The sequence below is a fragment of the Zea mays genome, chromosome 7 (assembly GCF_902167145.1).
Source record: "Zea mays cultivar B73 chromosome 7, Zm-B73-REFERENCE-NAM-5.0, whole genome shotgun sequence".
NCBI lineage: Eukaryota > Viridiplantae > Streptophyta > Magnoliopsida > Poales > Poaceae > Zea > Zea mays.
This window is the reverse complement of record NC_050102.1, coordinates 171,610,267-171,631,053: the sequence shown is the minus strand read 5'-3', so window position 1 is coordinate 171,631,053 and position 20,787 is coordinate 171,610,267. Positions and strand designations below refer to the sequence as shown.

The following is a 20,787-nucleotide window of genomic DNA, read 5'->3' as shown; positions in this document are numbered from 1 at the left end:
TGAAGCCCAAACTCATGTCCTAATAGAGTAAAAACCCATCGGATTTCGGGTAGAAGGTACCCATTGCTATCTCTAGTTGTGATCTTCCCACCTCAGTCTGACTTAGCTGGGTAAGGCCCCATTGGTAGGGCTCCTTCAAGGGCTCTTTCAATGGCTTCTTGAAAAAAATATACCAAATGATAGGTTCTTCCTAGAAAAGAGGGATAAGCTCCTCCAAGAAAAACACCAGGAGTCGGGAGCTAGAAAAAGAAGCTTCTATCGGCTCCTCTTCCATGTTTTCTCTTTGCCGGCACTACATCGTAGGAGAAGCTACATGAAGGGCTATATTTTCAACCAAACATGATGCTTTTTCTATAGCTTTTCTTTAAAATAAGTAGTGAGCTATTTTCTTAAAGAAGTCAGAGCCAGAACGACATCTAGCATAGAAAGAGGCCTACTAAACGGGGCCTAAGTTGAGCCACACACACCAATCAGGCCCATAAGACCATCTCCAGCAGCTTACCTATACTCATACCTATATTCAAACCACACTCTATAAACAATGTAATCTACAATGTAAAACGATGCAAAACGGTGTTTTTAGTGACCATATAGGTGCAATGTACATTAGTTCACCTATATGGTCACAAAAACACATTTTGCATTATTTTATACTGTAGATTGTATTGTTTGTAGAGTGTAGTTTGAATATAAGTATGAGTAAGGTGTTGGGATGGTCTAATATCCGCTTTGGCATCTTACCATCTGTATTTTGCTGAAATTCAGACATCGCAATCTGGGCTTGCAAAGAGGAACGGCCCAGCCCAACACGTGAGTCTCTCGAAACTGGGTCAACAGGCAGCCCAAAACTCCAACCCAACTCGATTCCTCAGTCGCCGAGCAAGCCATTCCTGATCCCGCCCCAACCCCAATCGACAAACGCCGCCCCTTCTCGTCTCGACCTCTCCCCACCGGCTAACCCTAGCAGCGGCACGCGGGCGACGGCGACCAGTAGAGGGCTAGTCGCGCCACCGGCGAAGGGATTCAGCGGTCTACCCGTCCTCCGACACAGGCGCGGCGGCGTCCTGCAGGTACCTCCATCTTTTTCTCCCCATGCATCTCTAGCCTGTTCCCTCTCGCGCGAGGCAGCGTGCCCGCTGCCACTGTATCTCCCTCTCTCTCGCCCTCGCGCTCGCGCATTAGCAGATGCCTCACTCACTCTTCTCTGACGCCGCTGGCATGCCCTACTCCCTTCTCTCACTCTGTTTTACAGTTTAGCCCTAATCCTGGTGTGCTGTGTCGGGTTGCTTTTTTCTTGTGCAAACTGTGCGTCTTTGGTTGCAGATCTCTAATTTTCTTTGTTAACGAATTGACGCACACCTCTCCTGCATATTCTCGCGAAAAGATCAGTTTTTGAACGCCGCATAAAAAGAGGTGTACGCTAACATTCACAAATGTTAAATCGTTAGGGATACCTACACCCCTCAGGCATAAAATAGTATGAGTTAGTTTTTTGCCATCTTCTGTATGAAACGATATGTTTAACATTCACAAATGTTAAATCGTTAGGGATACCTACAGCCCTCACCCCTCAGGCATAAAATAGTATGCGTTAGTTTTTTACCATCTTCTGTATGAAACGATATGTTTCAAAATATGTACTAATACTATAAAAGTTAGAAATCCAGCGACTAGGCTGATTGTGAGGCTGATTTCGTGTGATCATTAGTCATTACAAGGTGGGTTGACTGAACAGAGGTTACTTAGGGTGGTATGTTTCTTATTTGCTTTGTTATTGGATGCTAATATCGTTTAACTCAACTGAACCCAAAATCGATCCTGGATCAGTCAAATCTGGCTGTTTTGAACAATTGGCTTGGCAGTATTCAAAGAACTCAGGCACAAGAAATTCAGAATTGCAAATTTACTACAGCATAAAGGGAAAAAACATAGGTCAGCATCTACTAGCGATTTTTTTTTGTTCTTAGGATTAGCAGTGGATGCCAACTGCCCAGTGAGACACAGTTTTTTGGCCCCTGTTTTTTCTGCTTATAATCGCCATACTGTTTTTTTTGCATTCTTGTTCATGGTAGCTCAAAGTTCTGAAGCGTCAATCCGAAGAATAAAAAATAATTGAAGCTTTTGGTGGGACTCTCGCTTTTTTTCAGCGCTATCCGATTATAAGTGGAAAAACAGGGCCTTGGTGTGAAGGGGGATTTTAGGTAGTGTTTGGTTCAAGAATATAGCAGGACGGAGTCATTCTATTTCAGTGGTGAGGTTGTTTGGTTCAATTCTAAGTAGAATAGAGCCACTCCAATTTAAGAATATTCCTTGTAGATGCTGCATCTGGTGGCTCCGCAAAATCGACCGAACCTAACGGCTCCTGAACGCCTCGCTTCTCACTGGTTCCTTGCTCAGTGTGTGGCAATGAAGAAAGGCATAAGGGAGGTTCGGATGAACAGTGATAAATAGTGCACTTTAATCCTTTTCTCTCTCTTTTTTTAGAAAATCAGCTGGTTGTTTGAAGTTTCATAGAAATTCACACTTAAATAGAAAGTTCTGTTTTGTTGAACTCTAGAACCAAACATAGGATAGAGCCGCTCCGTTCTACTTCACCTTGAAACCAAACAAAAAATAGAGCGACTCTATTCTAACTGCCAAACACAGAACAGAGTCATTCTATCCTTAAAATCCGGAACAGAGCCGCTCCGTCCAAATAGGCTCTAGAACCAAACATTACCTTATAGATTCATTACACATGCTAGTTTGTAGGGTTGGTCTTCTTTCCGCTCACTGTCAAATTGAGAAATTCAGAAAAACACACCTGTGTAATTTATGTGAATTCTATCTTTGCTGAGTGCATTTACTATCACTTAGAGTTATCATGCTTTATCCAGTGACTAACAAAGAACTATGTTCCCCCAACAAAAAAGGCAAATATGGTCCATTGTTCTGCTCTGGTTAGCTTTATAAGTTCGACACTGTTTTTCTTTATTTGACCTTTTCCTTGCTGTGTAGTGGAAACAACATGTACTTGTTGTCTTTCAATACCTGTTCTTCAACTGACAGTATATTACCCTGTGTCATTCCAGATTATTATTGGTTTGTTGCAAAATGTCTACGGAAGCGACTTTGAACAATTCTGGTGGTTCTGAATCTGCATTGCTGTTACTGGAACAGCTTGCTGAAGTTTTTGGAAAGTTAAAAACTCACACCGAAACATTTCTGCATTTGCAAAATGGCATAAAATGGGAAGATATTGAAGGGCATTTCCTCAGCCTTGATGAGTCGTACAGAAGCAAGTTTGATGAACTGGTAGAGAAGGAGAAGGCATTAGAAGAAAAGAAAGCTGAAGCTTGTAGGTTGATTGCAGAGAAAGAGGCTAAAGTTTCTACAAAAGAGCATGCCTCACTGAATCAGCTTCAGGAGCTAAGGGATGCTGCTGTCTCTTCTCTAGCAGAGGTTCGACAAAAATATAAGGTGGAGCTTGCTGAGATACTTGAAGCAAGTGGAAGCAAAGACAAAAAGGTAAGTACCTCAATCAATGACAACAATGCATCTCGTGCTTCAGAGGAGAATACCCCTGCTAGTGGGTCGGGTGAGGCATCTGAAGCTTTACCTGTTGAGACTAAGCCGCGCCCTGTATTGAAGCAACTTTGTGAACAGATGGACACCAAAGGCCTTCTGAAATTTCTTTCAGAAAACTGTAGAAAACTTGCTAGCTTTCGTGATGAACTTTCTGTTGCACTAAAATGTGCAACTGATCCTGCACGCTTCGTACTTAATTCCCTGGAGGGTTTCTTCCCACCAGACCAAACTAATTCACCTGGGAGTAAACATAATGCCCTTGAGGTCCAGCGCAAGAGCTGCATTCTTTTAATGGAAGCTATAGCACCTGCACTAGGGATGAAGGAGCCTGGTGGCGACGACCCTTGGAGCTCTGAAATTAAGGAGCAAGCCAAGGAAATTGCCGAAGAGTGGAAGAGTAAGTTAGCTGAGATTGACCTGGATGCTTCTAATGGCTATTCATTGGAGGCACAGGCTTTCCTGCAGCTTCTTACAACTTTTAATGTTGATTCGGTGCTTGACGAAGATGAACTATGCAAGATCGTAGTTGCTGTCTCTCGTCGCAAGCAGACTGCTGTATCCTGTCGCTCTCTTGGTCTTAATGAGAAAGTACCAGGTTGGTATCCACCCAGAATGCCACAAGGCATTCTAATCCCTTCATTTGTCAGGCTGCTGATGTTCATTGTCACTAAGCCCCCAAACCATCTAGGGAACTAAACTTCTTTACTGTTTTGTTCAAGTGCAAAGCATGGAGTGACTGCATGAAATTAGTGTTTTAAGTTTTTCTATTGACATTTTATGTTCCTAGGTATCATTGAGGAGTTGGTTAAGCGGCACAGGCAAATTGATGCAGTTCATTTCATACAAGCTTTTGGGCTTTCGGAGACATTCCCCCCTGCACCTCTGCTGAAGACATATGTTGAGGAACAAAAGGATACAATTGAAAATAATGGCGATGCAACTGCGATCTCATTAACGGTTTGTTTATTTTCTCATTTTTGTGATTTTGATGCGACTGTCTAGTGGCATCATAGTTCATTGGTCTAACAGAACTACTTCATTCTCTAGTGTACTGTAAAATAAAGCTTATGAAGTTATTTTTTATTTCATTTTTTGTTCTTAATAAGGTATGAAAAATTTGAGGTATAACTAACTTCTTATATCTTTTTTTGTGGATAATTTGGTTTTTTTAAATTATGTAACTTGGAGGGATAGGTTTTTTACTGAATAAAGAATGGAAAAAAGACCTTTTTTAGGGTATGGGTATTAATTGGTTACGAGTTCCTCAGCCTGTCAGCTGGTACAAGAGAACAAGGGTAGACCCGGAGGCCACCACATGAGTGGGGTATGGGAAAGGAATAAACTGAGGCAAGTCTTCTTTCCGCAAAGCGAAGAGGCTGCTTCAAACTTGTGAGTTTGTGACCTGGTGACTCAGCGAGACAGCTCTCACCAGTCACCACTTCACCATGCTTGCTGTTCTTGGTACAAGAGAACGAAATCTGGATAATACCAATTCCTATTTGCTGTAAAATGATTCAAACTACTAAGTAATTGTTTTTAAGTTTGATAATATTGACCATTGGGAGCCCATCTTTAATTTCTTGAAATTTATCTTACCTTTACCTCCAGAATTTTCTAGGGAAATGCTATATTGCTCTCAGCATATAATGTTTGCTGTCTGTGAATATTACTGTGCAACTGTTGCTAGGCGCTTCGGCTTACCGCACAATTGTCTCGTGCATTGTGGGATAATGACCACAATGTTATTAGTAATGTGAAATAAGTCCTTATATTAAATCATGTTGTATGATAGTTTTACATTTGATTTGCAATTCTTTTTTTATTTCTATTGTTTGTTATTTTATAACTTTACAAGTTTGTCTCATGACTCGATAAATCCAATTTTCAGGATGACCCCAAATCTAGGGAGCTAATTGCTTTGAGGGCTGTGATTAAGTGTATCGAAGAGCATAAGCTTCAGAAGGAGTGTTCACTTGGACCTCTCCAGAAGCGTGTTTCTGAGCTGAAGCCCAAGGGTGAGAAAAGGCCATCAAGTGATGCTGGGCGTACTTATGCAAAGAAGCCTCGAGGCCCTGGCATTTCATTTCCTAGGAGACCTGCCGGTTCTGTTGGTTCAGCTGCTCGCAGGCCTCCATTTCCGGGCTATACCTGGCAGCGTGCTCCTGCGCCGATGCCCTCCCGTGGTCCTGCTCCAGTGCCCTCCCGTGCCCCTCTTCCTGCCCCTCTTCCTGATAGATATGGAGCTGCTGACCGGTACCATTACACACCACCAGCCCCAGCATACGACTCTGGTGCATTTTCGTCTTACAGTGAACCTTTCAGTGCCCCAAAACCATTCCAGTACACTCCAGGGTCAGTGGCAGCATCATACAATTCAAGCCCCTATAAAGTCGCTTATGGTGGCCCAGGAGCACCAGTCAGAAGCACCTATCCAGGTTATGCCAGCGCATCTGGGCCGGCTGCTTCCAGCAGCTATGCAAATTATATGGGATCCGTATATCGCCCTCCCCAGCAACCATAGATTCGACTCCTCCCTCAAAAAATGTTGTGCTGGTGATGCAAGACATGGAAACCAGTCCCTCCCATCCAACTCCCATGGCGGAGATGTAAACTTGAGCTATTTTCTTGTTTCATCGTCCACAACAGTGGGGTTTGGAGGTGTATACTGATGCTCTCATGTCCAGCTACATCTACAATGTACCTTGCACTCTTGTTTGCTTTTAGCTGTGCTTATTCCTGAGTCGTTGAATGTTTTATATTTTCTTTCCACAAGTCTGTCTCATGTAGGGAACTGTCTCATCTAGGAATATAACTCCTTTACTTGCTACCGTTGCGATTGAGTTGGAAACGCCGATTGAGTTGGAAACGCCAAAACGTGGCTTGAGTTTAACAGCTTGCTTATCCCTATCTCATTTCATTTTTCACTTTGTAATAGTCAAATAGTGCGTCTTACATTTTAAATTCCAAGTGTCTCTCATTTTAAACTATTCTGTAACAGTATGTAACAGTCAACAGTACAAAACACGGATTTGCACAGCCATATGCATCATCTGCTGAATAGCATGACAATCTTTGGTAATACTTCCTCCATTCTAAAAGAACTAAATTTGAATAGGGTCATGTTTTCGTATCTTAAATTTTGACCAATTAGTTTATGTAATAACTAAAGGATAGGGATGAAAGTGGTAATCCGAACTGTTAGAACAAATTTAATATTTTAAAATAGATATGTGTAAAATTTGATGTTGATCTTTTCTTATGTTATCAAGCACATTAGTACAAATATGAATAAAATATTACATACATTGTTTTATGTATTATTTGCTCCCTACAACACAAAAAGTTGAAAAAATTACCGAATTTATTTCCGAATCCATACCGAAGTTTATATCTATTATTTGAAAAAATATAGAATGAATTTGAGGTTTACCTTTTATGAATCTTAACAAGCTGGATTTTAAAAACAAGAATACAAATTTGTATTGTATATTCTATATCCTATTTATTCGTAATCAAAGAAAAACGACTAAAAAACTGATTACCGAAAAAATACCGTTTCCGACCGTTTTCATCCCTACTAAAGGAAGCCTTAGTCCAACATGACACTGTGATCGAACCGCACCGCCTTTTCAGCCGAACCGATGTAACGCGCGCCACGCCCCCCAAACAACCGACATCGATCTGTTCACCCCCACACCCGGCTCGATCCTATCCCCCATCGGTTCAGATCAAATCAAATCTTTCCATCCCTATGCCATTCTTGGCGATCGTGTACGCCCTGGTCGTCGTGGGGCACGGTGGTGCTGGCCGAGTTCGCCGCCATCTCGAGGGCAACGCCGACGCTTTTCCCGTCTGTCAGATCCTCGAAAAGTCGCTCCTCTAATTAGACCGCTACAGAGTAAGCCCCCCCGCTCGATCCTATCCCCGCCGGTGCTTGAAATCCCCCCACCCCGACCAAAAAAAGGCAAGATTGGATCATATCTCTCCACCCCTAGCCCCAAGCCCATCCATGGCGATCGTGTATGCCCTGGTCGCCGCGGGGCATGGCGGCGCTGGCCGAGTTTGCCGCCGTCTCGGGGGCAACACCGACGCTGTTGCCTGTCGGGTCCTCGAGAACCCACACCTTCCTAGAGATCCCAATGGCGATGACTGACGACCGCGGTGGTGAACAGAACTCCAACTCCATCGACAACCGGAGGAGCATGAGGTGAGTTCACTGGATTAAAATGTAAAGGTGTCATCTTGAGGCCCATTTTATTTGCTAGGATACTATGCATCAAACGCCAAACAAAGTTTCCAAATGTTCGTCCATAGCTTTTAATTGATGCACTATCACCTGTTCACCATATAATGCCCTCCTCCGGATCTTGAGCAACACAAAAAATGCTTCTCGCCTTTGAGATTAATATCTCGCATTCTCGCATTCAGTGATTTGGCACACAAATCTGCTCTATTTTTTTATGAAACAGAAATCTTTCGATTTAAGGCTTTCGTGTTTATGTTTTCTTCATACTTTTATAACCTCATAAATGTTAAAACAAACTATTGATTTATATCTTTATACTTCTAAGTTCATCTACATATGCCCATAAATTCTAAATATGTGTGTGTGCCTATATATAGATGTAAATTCAGCTCAAGTATATACATCTACAGTTTATATCATAAAGGGAAACTAAACATTTATGGTTGCTTATGTTGATTCATACTAGTATCTATGCTAATTTTTTAATGCACGACCTTAATGCTACTTTTATGTGTATTTATGCTCAATCACCATGTATTTTACGCTCTTCGTTTTTGTTATGACAAAAAAATAATGGGTTTTTACGCTGATTTATATGTGTGCCTATGCTGCAACACATCCAATTCTAACTAAATATGCATAAAGAATTTGTTGAGTAGCAGCAGCACATCAACACCTCATATTTTATTCTCATTGTTTCTACTTCGTTAATTCATTGACCCATGTCTTTGTCTTGGTATATTCTGGAGACAGATCCCAACGTCCTATATATTTTTCTTAGGATTGGGGGTTTGGAGATGGTAGCACTTCTATGTCTTAATCTAGGGTTCGTCTCGATGGTTTGTGCTTGAGATGATGCTGCATATGCTTGTTTGCAATGTATCTATTGTTCTTTTGTCCAACAACTTCATATGTTATACCTAAATTGTGGGATCTAAGATATGCTTGCCTTTTTCCTTCAAAAGAAACCTTTTCTAACTGAAACATATGCTTTAAAATGTGCATTTGACCTTAATGGTTGGTGGTCAAAATGCTGAAGAATCCGTTTTTTCAATGGAGAAATTCAGTAACATAATAACTATGGGCTAGTCTGGTTGGACAACATTTAAACATGTCACATGCCTAGATTTTAGATGGGCATGTGTGGCTTTGCATATTTGCATACTCCTAGTTTATGGCGTTGTCGCATGAATAGTTTCAGGATATTCTTTCTGGATTTCCCAAAGTATGCTTGTGTACTCATTCTTCCCTCTAATTCTCACTTTCTAACATCTAAATTTTTTTACTTGGACTTACAAGATTGTGGGTTTTAGACAACAGAGCACTTGCTACCTCTCATTGCTTTATTATTAATAAATAAATGATATTGTTTACTTTTGCGTGGGGTGAGAGTGGATCTCCTTTTTCTGTTCTTGTTTAATCTTTTTTAATCAAATCTCTAAAGTTAACATCCACATACTTTCACTGTTAAATATGGATTCTTTGATATTGTCACAAATAACTTATGATGCTTCATTGATATGCTATTACCATGTTGACAAAAAATTATTACGTTCAAAAAAATGTTGACATTTGTGTGCACTATGTAACACCCTAAAGTTCAATCCTCTGAAAATGAGAAAAATTCTCATTTTTTTAATCAAACCACCTTTCCTTAAAGATATTCATAATTTCGAAGTTACTACTCTCAAAATTAATATATTTTTTTTACTAAAATAAAAAGACACATAGATAAATTAAATAACCTTGGATTGAAATTATATAGAAGAATTATGATTAAACCATTTTTATATATAATCTACTCTATAAATTATATTTCCCTAAAAATTCATGAGATGTAAACTATTCTCTATTTCATCATGTATAAAAGAACTAAAATAAAACAAATATATATATATATATATATATATATATACACACACACACACACACACACACACACACATAGTTTTGCATTCATGCTGGCGTTTTATTTGTGCATCTAAAAGTAAAAAGTTTGGAATTCGAACTTGAGTTTGATTTGAATTTAAAATAGAAATAAAAAAATAAATAAATAAAAAGAAAAGACTCACCCTGTGTCCATGGGGCCGGATTCCCTGCTTCTGCCCATTGCCCCTGCATTTCCCTTCTACGGCCGACTGGGCCAACTCCGCGCGGCCCAATGGGACAATTGCACCCGCACTGCCCACTCTAGTTTCTTCCCTTTTCTTCTTTTGTTTTGGTCACTTCCGTGCAGGACCCACCTGTCAGGCTTGGTTCTTCCTCTATCACGTGGACCCGGCCTGTCATCGTTTTCCTCTCTCCGGCGTAACAAACAGCGAATTTGTGGCAAATCCAAAATCACGAGCGCCTCGGCCGATTCACGGACTCTTGTCGCTGGCCGGATTTATCTCGCCGACCGTTTTCCCCACATCGGACTCTACCGCCGCACTATAAAATCACGTGGCCTTTGGCTCCCTTGCGACATCCTCAATGCTGCTCCTCTTCCTTCGCCTGGGCGGCGTTCACCATCGCCATTTAGGCTCATACATGTGTTCTGGGAGCTTCGCCAGGGCATGAATTTCATGGGGGAGCCGCCGCGGGACCGTGAGAATAACCAGGCGCCACAAATTTCTCGTTGGGTGGATCCTCCGCCGTGGGCCGCGTTGCTCATGGCCGGGTGCTCTCCACGCCGCGACAACCGGTAAGAACCTCCGCTCGCGTGCTCGCCATCAAATCTACATCGCGTAGAAGCTTTCGAATTTGGAAGTAATACCCTGGGATCACCGAATCACATGCACTCCGGCGAGACTGCCGTCATTGGTGCGTCCGCGCCGCTGCGGTGCGTGGCCAGAGGAAGAAGAGGTGCTAGAACCATCGATAGGCTAAGGAACGACTGTGATTAAATCGTGGATGCCCCCTTCACGTTATTAGATAGGGACCGTAGATCGACCCGCAGACGACTCAGATTAGGCGAGCGCACTCGTTCCCGCAGCCATGATCCGAACTGTTGGATTCGGATCCAAGGGCGCTTGTGAGATACCGGTTTGTTTTGAGTAGAGGTCTAATCTGGCGCGTCCGTGCTTGATCGAGCGGCTCTGAGCGCGCGATACCCCTTCGGCGCTGCAAACTTGTTAAAGAGCCCCTACACTTTTATACAATCAACCCACCGTCCTCGAGTATAAAGAAACCCTTACAACCGGGCCCTGGAATTTATAAAAATAACCCCGAGCTCTCTGGTATTTGCATCCGCAGTCCATAAATCCCAGAATTCATAAAATAAGTGTTAAAAATAAATAGAAACTTGTTTATTCCATAACTTACTCATTTTGACTCCGATTTGATCCATTCAAATTGCGTTAGCTTCATAAAATTATTGTATGAACTGTGGCAACGTTAATTGTACCATATAACATATTTGTATAATTAAATATTGGTTTAGCCTATGTTCAGTAGAATATACCTATTAACCAAAGTTAAACTAGATTATGATAGTGATTTAATTATGCTATTATTTCTAAGCAAGTTATAACCTGGATTAAAGTTTACTTAACTATTATGAGTATATTTCCTCATATGATGTATATTAACTAATTTATAATATAGTTTAACATTTAAATCACAATTATCTCCCATAAATCATAACCCCTTAACCGTAACTCCGGTCTTAGCGGTTTTCGAGCCTATCATCTCGTAGCGACGCGTAGATTATTATTACACAATCTATTCTTATGTATGGTGTGATGTTAATTTTGCCTATACATGTTTGTATGTATTGCTACGTTTAGCAGTGAGGTCACGAGTCACCTGAAGATCATCCTGGTACCTGGAATCTCAAGTCCCAGGCAAGTTGTGCCCTTGATCACTTCTTTTTACCCACTCATGTTCTAATTAATCATAATGATCTGCATATGTTAATTTTGATGGGACCCAATAGGTTACCCTAGTTTGTCTATCTTTATACCTTGTTTACCACTGAACTTTTTGGGTAGTACTTGCTAGTGCTTTATGTGGTTTTGGGGTATGAAGATACATTATTCATGATCACACTTTTATTATTTGTTTATTATTACTGTTCATGATAAGATCATTATGTTAATTGGAACATGGAGCGACCACCCGGGAAAACAGTGCTACCACAAGGGTTTAATGGGACGCCCTTGGCTGATTAATTAGGAAAGCTAGTGGAAGACTACCTTACCTGAAAGGGGCAAGGGCAGTAGGGGAGTGGTCAGTGTGGGGAGGTCCTTGAGATGATTTTGCTGCGATGGCGGTCATGCGAGGGATCCCTGCATTGGAGCTTCCTATAAACTGTAGCGGGTTTTCTGAAGCTAGTGGAACTTTGTAAAGGCCTCATAGTGTTACCCTGCCTCGCCTCCTCGGTAGAGGTGTATGGGAAGTCGCGATCCCTTGGCAGATGGGTAACATGACTTGTGGGTAAAGATGCACAACCTCTGCAGAGTGTAAAACTGGTATACTAGCCGTGCTCACGGTCATGAGCAGCTCGGACCCTCACATGGTTAATTTATGAAACTAAATTCAATTTGTCATATGCATTGTATCGTAGGTGATGTTATTACTTTTCTTAATTGGGTTGGTATTTACTTGTACTTAGTAACTGCTAATAAAAGTTTGACCAACTTTAAAAGCAATGCTCAGCTCTAGCCATCCTCTTTGGTAAGCCTTACACTTCATGTGAGCTCCCACCTTTTGGCGAGTTCATGCACATTATTCCCCACAACTTGTTGAGCGATGAACGTATGTGAGCTCACTCTTGCTGTCTCACACCCCCCACAGGTCAAGAACAGGTACTACAGGATGAGGCGCATGGAGGATGCTACGATGTGTTCGTGAGAGGTCTAGGTCGTCGTCTCCCAGTCAACTTTGGGTTGCTGGACCGTTGTCTCCTTATAATGTAATTATTTATTTATTTTTGTACAGAACTCCTGTTATGTAGTAAAGATGTGACATTCGATCCTGTGCCATGATTCATCATATGTGTGAGACTTGGTCCCAGCACACCTGGTGATTATGTTCGCGCCCGGGTCTTGGTGCCCCGAAACCCGGGTGTGACAGAAGTGGTATCAGAGGAATGTTGACTGTAGGACGAAACCTAGATAGAACTGGACAACCATTGTCTACTTACCTTTGCCACTCTGATTCTTATCTAAACTTTTCTTAATCTTTCCTCATCTATTTCCGCTTTACTCTGATTATTCTTACCTTTTCTTTCTAAAGACAAATGTGGATTTCACACTTTGAAATCCTGTGCCTAAAGTGACCTTTAGGAATAAGAGACCTACTCTTAGGAACAAAAACAAAACTATTTTTATATAGATATCTATGAACTTGAATGTTTGTTCTTATGATACTTGTTTGATTTGGATCTTTGATTGAGTGTGATGAGTTGTGGAGTAGTGTCGGCGTTTCGAGACAGGGGGGTCCCTAAGCCGACGAGTGAGTGTGCTGCGTGCCCCAGCCCAGATGGGTCGAGCGCGTGGGCGAGCGCGAAGGGGGGAGAGGCGAGGTGGCCGGAGCCGAGCGTGAGAGAGGTGGAAGTCCCGCGGCCTTCGTGTTCGTCCCGCGCCCAGGTCAGGTGCGCTTGCAGTAGGGGGGTTACAAGCGTCCACGCGGGTGAGGGAAGCGAGCGGCCCCAAGAGAGCGCCTGTCCCGTCCTCGGTCCCGCGCGGCCAACCTTCTCTGAGAAGGCCCTGGTCCTTCCTTTTATAGTCGTAAGGAGAGGATCCAGGTGTACAATGGGGATGTAGCAGAGTGCTACGTGTCTAGCGGAGGGAGAGCTAGCGCCCTAGGTACATGCCAATGTGGCAGCCGGAGAGATCTGGGCACCCTGCTGGCGTGATGTCGTGGCTGTCGGAGGTGCGGCGGAGCCTGATGGAGGGACAGCTGTTGGAGCGGTCGAGTCCCTGCTGACGTTGTCCTGCTTCCGTAAGAGAGCTGGGGGCCACCGTCGTCATAGAGCTTGTGGAGCGCCATCATTGCCTCTCTGGCGGAGCTGGCCGGATGAGACGTCGGTCTTGTTCTCCGTGACCCGAGTCGATTCGGGGTGGGATGATGATGGCGCCTCCTGTTGACGTGGCGGTCTGTGCCCTAGGCAGGGCGACGTGGGGTTTCCTCCGAAGCCGAGGTTGAGTCTGCCTTCTGTTGCCGTGGCCGAGCCCGAGCCAAGGGGTCGGGCGAGGCGGAAGTCGTTCGGCCGAGGCCAGGGCGGAGTCCGAGCCCTGGGGTCGGGCGAGGCGGAGTTCGCCGTCTTCCGGGTCTTAGCCCGAGTCCGAGCCCTGGGGTCGGGCGGAGCGGAGTTCGCCGTCTTCCGGGTCTTAGCCCGAGTCCGAGCCCTGGGGTCGGGCGGAGCGGAGTTCGCCGTCTTCCGGGTCTTAGCCCGAGTCCGAGCCCTGGGGTCGGGCGGAGCGGAGTTCGCCGTCTTCCGGGTCTTAGCCCGAGTCCGAGCCCTGGGGTCGGGCGGAGCGGAGTTCGCCGTCTTCCGGGTCTTGCCCGAGTCCGAGCCCTGGGGTCGGGCGGAGCGGAGTTCGCCGTGGCGCCTTTGGCAAGGCCTGACTGCCTGTCAGACTCACTCTGTCGAGTGGCACTGCAGTCGGAGTGGCGCAGGCGGCGCTGTCCTTCTGTCAGACTGGCCAGTGGAGCGGTGGAGTGACGGCGGTCACCTCGGCTCTGCCGGGGGCGCGTGTCAGGATAGAGGTGTCAGGCCACCTTTGCGTTAAATGCCCCTGCAATTTGGTCAGTCGGTGTGGTGATTTAGTCAAGGTTGCTTCTGAGCGAAGCCAAGGCCTTGGGCGAGCCGGTGATGTGTCCGCCATAAAAAGGGGGCCTCGGGCGAGACGGAAGTCTCTCGAGGTCGGCTGCCTTTGGCCGAGGCTAGGCTCGGGTAAAGCGTGATCGAGTCACTCGTGTGGGCTGATCCCTGACTTAATCGCGCCCATCAGGCCTTTGCAGCTTTATGCTGATGGGGGTTACCAGCTGAGAATTAGGCGCCTTGAGGGTACCCCTAATTATGGTCCCCGACAGTAGCCCCCGAGCCTCGAAGGGAGTGTTAGCACTCGCTTGGAGGCTTTTGTCGCACTTTTTTGCAAGGGGACCAGCCTTTCTCGGTTGCATTTCGTTCCGGTGGGTGCGCGCGAGCGCACCCGCCGGGTGTAGCCCCCGAGGCCTCGGAGGAGTGGTTACACTCCTTCGAGGTCTTAATACTTCGCTTAACGCTTCGGCTGGTCTGGTCGTTCCCTCATGCGAACTGGCCGTAGCCCGGGTGCACGGTCGGGGCCCAAGCTCTCGGGCTGGTATGTTGACGCTGTCAACGATTTGGCCGGAGCCGGTTTTTGCGAGAGCAGCCCCCGAGCCTCTGCACAGGGCAAGAGGACGATCAGGGACAGACTCGGCTTTTTACATACGCCCCTACGTCGCCTTTCCGCAAGGAGGAGGGGGGGAGTGCGCCATGTTACCCTCGATGGGCACCGAACATGGTGTCTCCGGTGAACTGCAAGCGGGTAATCCGAGTGGACGTCCGTGCCCCGTTCGTTGGGGGTCGGCTAGGGGCCCAGAGGCACGCCCAAAAGTACCTGCGGGTGATTTGCCGGACCCGGTCCCCTGGCGACGGGGTCCGAGGGCTCGATGCCTCCCTCCGATGGGATTCCGTTACAAGATCGTTCCCGCTGGTCTCGGAAATGTCCTAGGGTACCTCGGGAGCGTAGCCCGAGCCTCGGTTATGTATCGAACGTACCCCTGGTCATCCCTCGCTCGGTGTCTGAGGCGACTGTGAACCCTTCGGGGGCCAGCCTTCGAACCCCTGATCAGTAATGGGCGCGGAGCCCGAGTAGCCTGAGGCGGCCATGGAGCCCTTCGGGGGGCTGGCCTTCGAACCCCTGACCAGTAGTGGGTGTCGGGCCCACGCGATCTGAGGCGACTGTTGAACCCTCGGGGGGCCAGCCTTCGAACCCCTGATCAGTAATGGGGGGCTCGGAGCCCGGTTCCTTCGCGGAGAAGGATCCCTTTCGGGGTATCCCCCTTTCCCGGTCCCTGTTGCAAGAGATAGAGAAAGAGGAAAACGGAAAAGGATACGAAATCGGACGACGTGGCGTACCTTTTCTGACGCGGTTATTACGGCGAAGGTGAAGCGTCGCGCGCTCCTCCTACCAGAGGCGCCGCGTGTCCCGCCGCGGAGTTAATGCGACGGGGCGAGTGGTTGGCGGGGCGGCCGTTGCGCGCGTGCGATCCGTTCGAGGAACGGGTCACGGGTGCACCGTCTTCACGCCGTGAGAGGAGGCTCTCTTGCTGTCTCAGGATGGGACGTGAGCCTGGCTGACGACGTGACCGCTGCGCCCGCCCGCCTGCCACCGCTATTCCTGCCGGCCCACTTTCGGTCGCTTTGACCGATGCGCCAGTCTGGCGCTGTTGGGTCGCCTCGAGTCGTGGCATAGGCTTCGCAACCGAAGAGGCGCGATGGTGGCACAAGTGGCGGTGCGGTTGCTTGCATGCAGCAACTGGCGCGCCGGTTGCTCGACGCGTGGGCCTGGGTTCCAAGCTGGCGTGTCAGAAGTCGGAGAAGCGCGTCCATCTGGCGCGGTTGCATGCCGCCTGCATGGCTGCCCGCCCCTTCTGCCCGTTGGTCTGGGCGAAAATGGGGAGTCGCCTGTAACCGCTGGACGGTCGTGCGCACCATGCGCGGCGGTTTGGCTTCTTCTGCCCTGAGCCGGCTTGCATGACATGCGGGACCCAGCCCCCGAGTCGCAGGGGAGGGCCTTGGAGCGTGTTGGAGAAGACTCGGCCCACGGCGCCTGGGGGCGCACGTAGGGGGAGTTGCCTTTAAAAGGAGGGAGGCTCCTTTCGTAAGGCAACCATGTCTTCTTCCTCCCTTAAGCGTCGGGTCTTCCCGTCTTGCAAGCCCCCGGATGGGGGGTATCCGCCGCCTTTCCGCCTCCTCGTCGGAGGAACGCAACTCCATGGGAGTTGGTACCTCTCAGCCATCGTTCGGCTTCAAGGATTTTCATCAGCCGGCCCGGCCGTACCCCCATGCCGACGATCACCCAGGATGGTGACCGTCGGTTTCTGGGTGGGGAAGAGCAAGCCAGGCTGCGATCTTGGTCCCACCATCAGCTTCAAGGATGTTCATCATCCCCGCTGGGGCGGGAGCCACGCTGAGCCGGCGCTCTACCTTCCGCGCGGGTCCGCGGGTCGCCCTTTCCCGCGGCGTTTGGGGGTGGAGGCGTTCGCTGGCCCTGCGGACGGCGCGGACTTCGATAACGTGGGGCTGAACGACGGCGAGCGTCGTCACCTCCAGCGTGTCGGAGTCGTCGGCCGGGCTTCCGGCGGCCCCTCCTGCCGGAGGGCGGCCGCCGCATCGTGTGCACGGGAGGACCACCCAGGATTCCGCGCGCCGTTAGGGCGGCGTTCGTGTTCTGGGGTGGTCCTGCTTTTGCATTGGGACGGCGCCCTTGCGCAGAGGCCGGCGCCCCACTCATCTGGGAGGATTTGAGTGGGGATCTGCCGGGGGGCTGGTGTCCCCTGCCATCGGCGCTGATGCGGAGGCGGCTTGAGAAGTCCTCGTCACCGACGGGATCACTGCCACCACCCGCGCCTCGGGCTACCGCGCCGGCGTGCTTGTCCTCGCCCCTCGAGCGTCGGCGGGGGCGAGGGCAAGATCGCAGCAGCGCCGACCCACTGTTGCCGTAGTCAGGACGAGCGGCGGTGAGCCGGCCATCGGTCTTCTGTGGTTCCGCAGGCCTTCCCCATGGAGTGGGGTCGTTCGTACCTACGGAGGGGGGAACCGGAGTTCCGTTGGTAGTGGCATCTCGTATGCCAGTGGTCCTCGTTCATTGCGGCTGTCGAGGCCTGAACGTGTATGTAATTTCGGCACTAAGCCGTGTTTTTTCCTCATTTTCGAGCACTAAGTCTCGCCCGTTGATTATCTGAACCGCTTTACCAAGCATGAGTTGCCCCGTGCCAAGGTGACGGGTGAGGTATCCGTATCCCGGAGGCGTAGGAATCCCTCGGCCCGTTCGGCCTTGTTATGTGAGGCTCCTCTAGCTTAGTTGAAGAGACCCCTCGGCCGCCCTTCGGTGGATCGAGGCCGGGGGTAGCGATATCAGTATGAACAGAGGCGGAGTTGGTTCGAGAATGGGGAACCTGGTTGGCCGGAGCCTAGCCGTGTTGTCCGTCAGCGGAGCCGACGCCAAAGTCGGTCAGTCGAGGCCTCGGATCGGGCTGGCGCCCTTGGAAGCCGGTTGACCGAGGCCCCAGGGGTAACCGGTTGAGCCGCCTGCTCGGGCCGGATTCCCGGAGGAGCCCCTGGACCGCGGCGCCGCCCGAGGCTGGGTCGGGCTTTGCTGAAGACGTCGTCGATGCCGAGGGTGCTACGGCTCCCTTCGGCGTGAAGACCCGAGCCTGCAGGATCAGATCATCTTGTAGCGTGTGCTTTCTGCGGCCGCCGAGGCCAGAAGAACACGCCCTCGCCGCGCTCGCGAAGCTGCGTCTTTTTTCTTCCTGTTCCGAGCATCTGGACTCTGTCGGTAACAGGGATGTTTGTGTGAGCGAGAGTTGCTTTTCGCGGAAGGGACGAGTGAGGTATCCGTATCCCAGAGGCGTGGGAATCCCTCGGCTCGGTCGGCCTTGCCGCTTACGCGTACTTTCACCCGTCCATGAGGCCCTGTCCCCGACTTAGTCGAGAAAGCTTGAAGGACTGCTTCGGCAGGAGAGCTTCCGAACGTGATGACTCGTTCGGTCCACGGAGTCGCTTTACCCGAGCGCAAGTTACTTGTCGCAGAAAGGGACGAGCGAGGTATCCGTATCCCGGAGGCGTAGGAGTCCCTCGGCTCGGTCAGCCTTGGCTGCTTACGTGTACCTCGTCGTTTCCAGGATCCGCTTTCCGAAGTAGTCAAGAAGCACGAAAGAAATCCTGCTAAAAAGAGATCCTTTTTCGAGGAAAAATTCGACGCAGAGGGGGTCTCCCCCCTTTTAGCCCCCGAGGGAGGGTCGGGCTTTGCCGAGGCTAGGCCGACCCTTCCTTGACAACTAAACTTTGCGTAGGTGCGAGGTATATGAACAACTTAAAAACATCTTAAGGGTAGAAGCGACGTAGCTGTTTGATGTTCCAAGCGTTGCCGTAGATCTCGCCTTGATTGCTGGCCAGCTTGTATGTTCCGGGCTTCAGAACTTTGGCGATGACGAATGGCCCTTCCCAGGGGGGCGTGAGCTTGTGCCTCCCTCGGGCGTCTTGTCGCAGCCGAAGCACCAGGTCGCCCACCTGGAGTTCTCGGGACCGGACCCCTCGGGCGTGGTAGCGTCGCAGGGACTGTTGGTACCGCGCCGAGTGTAGCAAGGCCCTGTCCCGAGCTTCCTCCAGCTGGTCCAGCGATTCCTCTCGGCTGGCTTGGTTGCTTTGTTCGGTGTAGGCCCTCGCCCTCGGGGAGCCGTATTCCAGGTCAGTGGGCAAGATAGCTTCAGCCCCGTAGACCAGGAAAAACGGCGTGAAGCCCGTGGCACGACTCAGCGTTGTCCTTAGGCTCCAGACCACCGAGGGGAGTTCCTTCATCCATCGCCTGCCGAACTTGTTGAGGTCGTTGTAGATCCGAGGCTTGAGCCCTTGTAGAATCATGCCGTTGGCACGCTCTACCTGCCCATTCGACATGGGATGAGCCACGGCGGCCCAGTCCACCCGGATATGGTGATCTTTGCAAAAATCCAAGAATTTTTTGCCGGTGAACTGGGTGCCGTTGTCGGTGATGATGGAGTTCGGGACCCCGAAGCGATGGATGATGTTGGTGAAGAATGCCACCGCCTGCTCGGACCTGATGCTGTTCAGAGGTCGGACCTCGATCCACTTGGAGAATTTGTCGATGGCGACCAGCAGGTGCGTGTAGCCCCCGGGCGCCTTCTGCAAGGGACCGACGAGGTCCAGACCCCATACAGCGAAGGGCCAGGTGATGGGTATTGTCTGCAGAGCCTGAGCGGGCAGGTGTGTCCGCTTCGCATAGAATTGGCACCCTTCGCAGGTGCGGACAATTCTAGTGGCGTCAGCCACCGCCGTTGGCCAGTAGAAGCCTTGCCGGAAAGCATTTCCAACAAGGGCTCGGGGTGCTGCGTGGTGGCCGCAAGCCCCCGAGTGTACTTCTTGCAGCAGTTCCCGACCTTCGGCGATGGAGATGCATCGCTGGAGGATGCCCGAGGGGCTGCGATGGTAGAGCTCCTCTTCGTCGCCCAGCAAGATGAATGACTTGGCGCGTCGCGCTACCCGCCGAGCCTCGACTTGGTCGAGGGGTAGCTCTCCTCGACGGAGATATTGCAGGTACGGGGCCTGCCAATCTTGGTCTGGCGTGGCCCCGCTCTGCCCTTCCTCGACGTTCAATGCCCCGTCCTCGGGGGCCGAGGGTACCTCGGGCTGGGCCGAGGGTGCCTCGGGCTGAACCGAGGGTACCTCGGGCTGAGCCGAGGGTACCTCGGGCTCGGGCGCGTCGTCGAGCTTGACGGAGGGTTGATGCAGATCCCGGGAGAAGACGTCCGGGGGGACTGTCGTTCGCCCCGAGGCTATCTTAGCCAGCTCGTCTGCGGTTTCGTTGTAGCGCCGAGCGATGTGGTTGAGCTCGAGCCCGAAGAACTTGTCTTCCAGGCGCCGAACCTCGTCGCAGTAGGCCTCCATCTTCGGGTCGCGGCAGTGGGAGTTCTTCATGACTTGGTCGATGACGAGCTGCGAATCACCGCGGGCGTCGAGGCGTCTGACCCCTAGCTCGATGGCGATCCGCAATCCGTTGACCAGAGCTTCGTACTCGGCCACATTGTTGGACGCCGGGAAGTGGAGGCGCAGCACGTAGCGCAAGTGCTTTCTGAGGGGCGAGATGAAGAGCAGGCCCGCGCCGGCCCCCGTCTTCATCAGCGACCCGTCGAAAAACATGGTCCAGAGCTCCGGTTGGATCGGAGTCGTTGGCAGTTGGGTGTCGACCCATTCGGCCACGAAATCCGCCAACACTTGGGAC

At 49.5% G+C, this 20,787-nt stretch overlaps 2 protein-coding genes across 2 annotated transcripts in view; both read left to right on the top strand.

The window, feature by feature from the left end:
* The first annotated feature begins 941 nt into the window (after window positions 1-941).
* Window positions 942-6,322, top strand: LOC100274738 (uncharacterized). Its single transcript, NM_001148289.1, has 4 exons — window positions 942-1,070; window positions 3,072-4,162; window positions 4,355-4,524; window positions 5,456-6,322. Exons 2-4 carry the CDS (start codon window positions 3,094-3,096, stop codon window positions 6,086-6,088), a joined length of 1,872 nt encoding a protein of 623 aa, NP_001141761.1. The 5' UTR covers window positions 942-1,070; window positions 3,072-3,093; the 3' UTR covers window positions 6,089-6,322.
* Window positions 6,323-7,610: 1,288 nt separating this feature from the next.
* Window positions 7,611-20,787, top strand: part of LOC118473041 (uncharacterized) — a 57,140-nt gene continuing 43,963 nt past the window's right edge. The window contains exon 1 of the mRNA XM_035961253.1: window positions 7,611-7,774. Coding sequence (XP_035817146.1) covers window positions 7,611-7,774 — 164 coding nt within the window. The remainder of the gene's footprint in view (window positions 7,775-20,787) is intronic.

Coding starts and splice junctions, on each gene's coding strand:
- LOC100274738 (NM_001148289.1), top strand. CDS start 3,094: ATGTCTACGGAAGCGACTTTGAACAATTCTGGTGGTTCTGAATCTGCA. Junction 4,163..4,354: donor TCTTAATGAGAAAGTACCAG/GTTGGTATCCAC, acceptor TTATGTTCCTAG/GTATCATTGAGGAGTTGGTT. Junction 4,525..5,455: donor CAACTGCGATCTCATTAACG/GTTTGTTTATTT, acceptor TCCAATTTTCAG/GATGACCCCAAATCTAGGGA.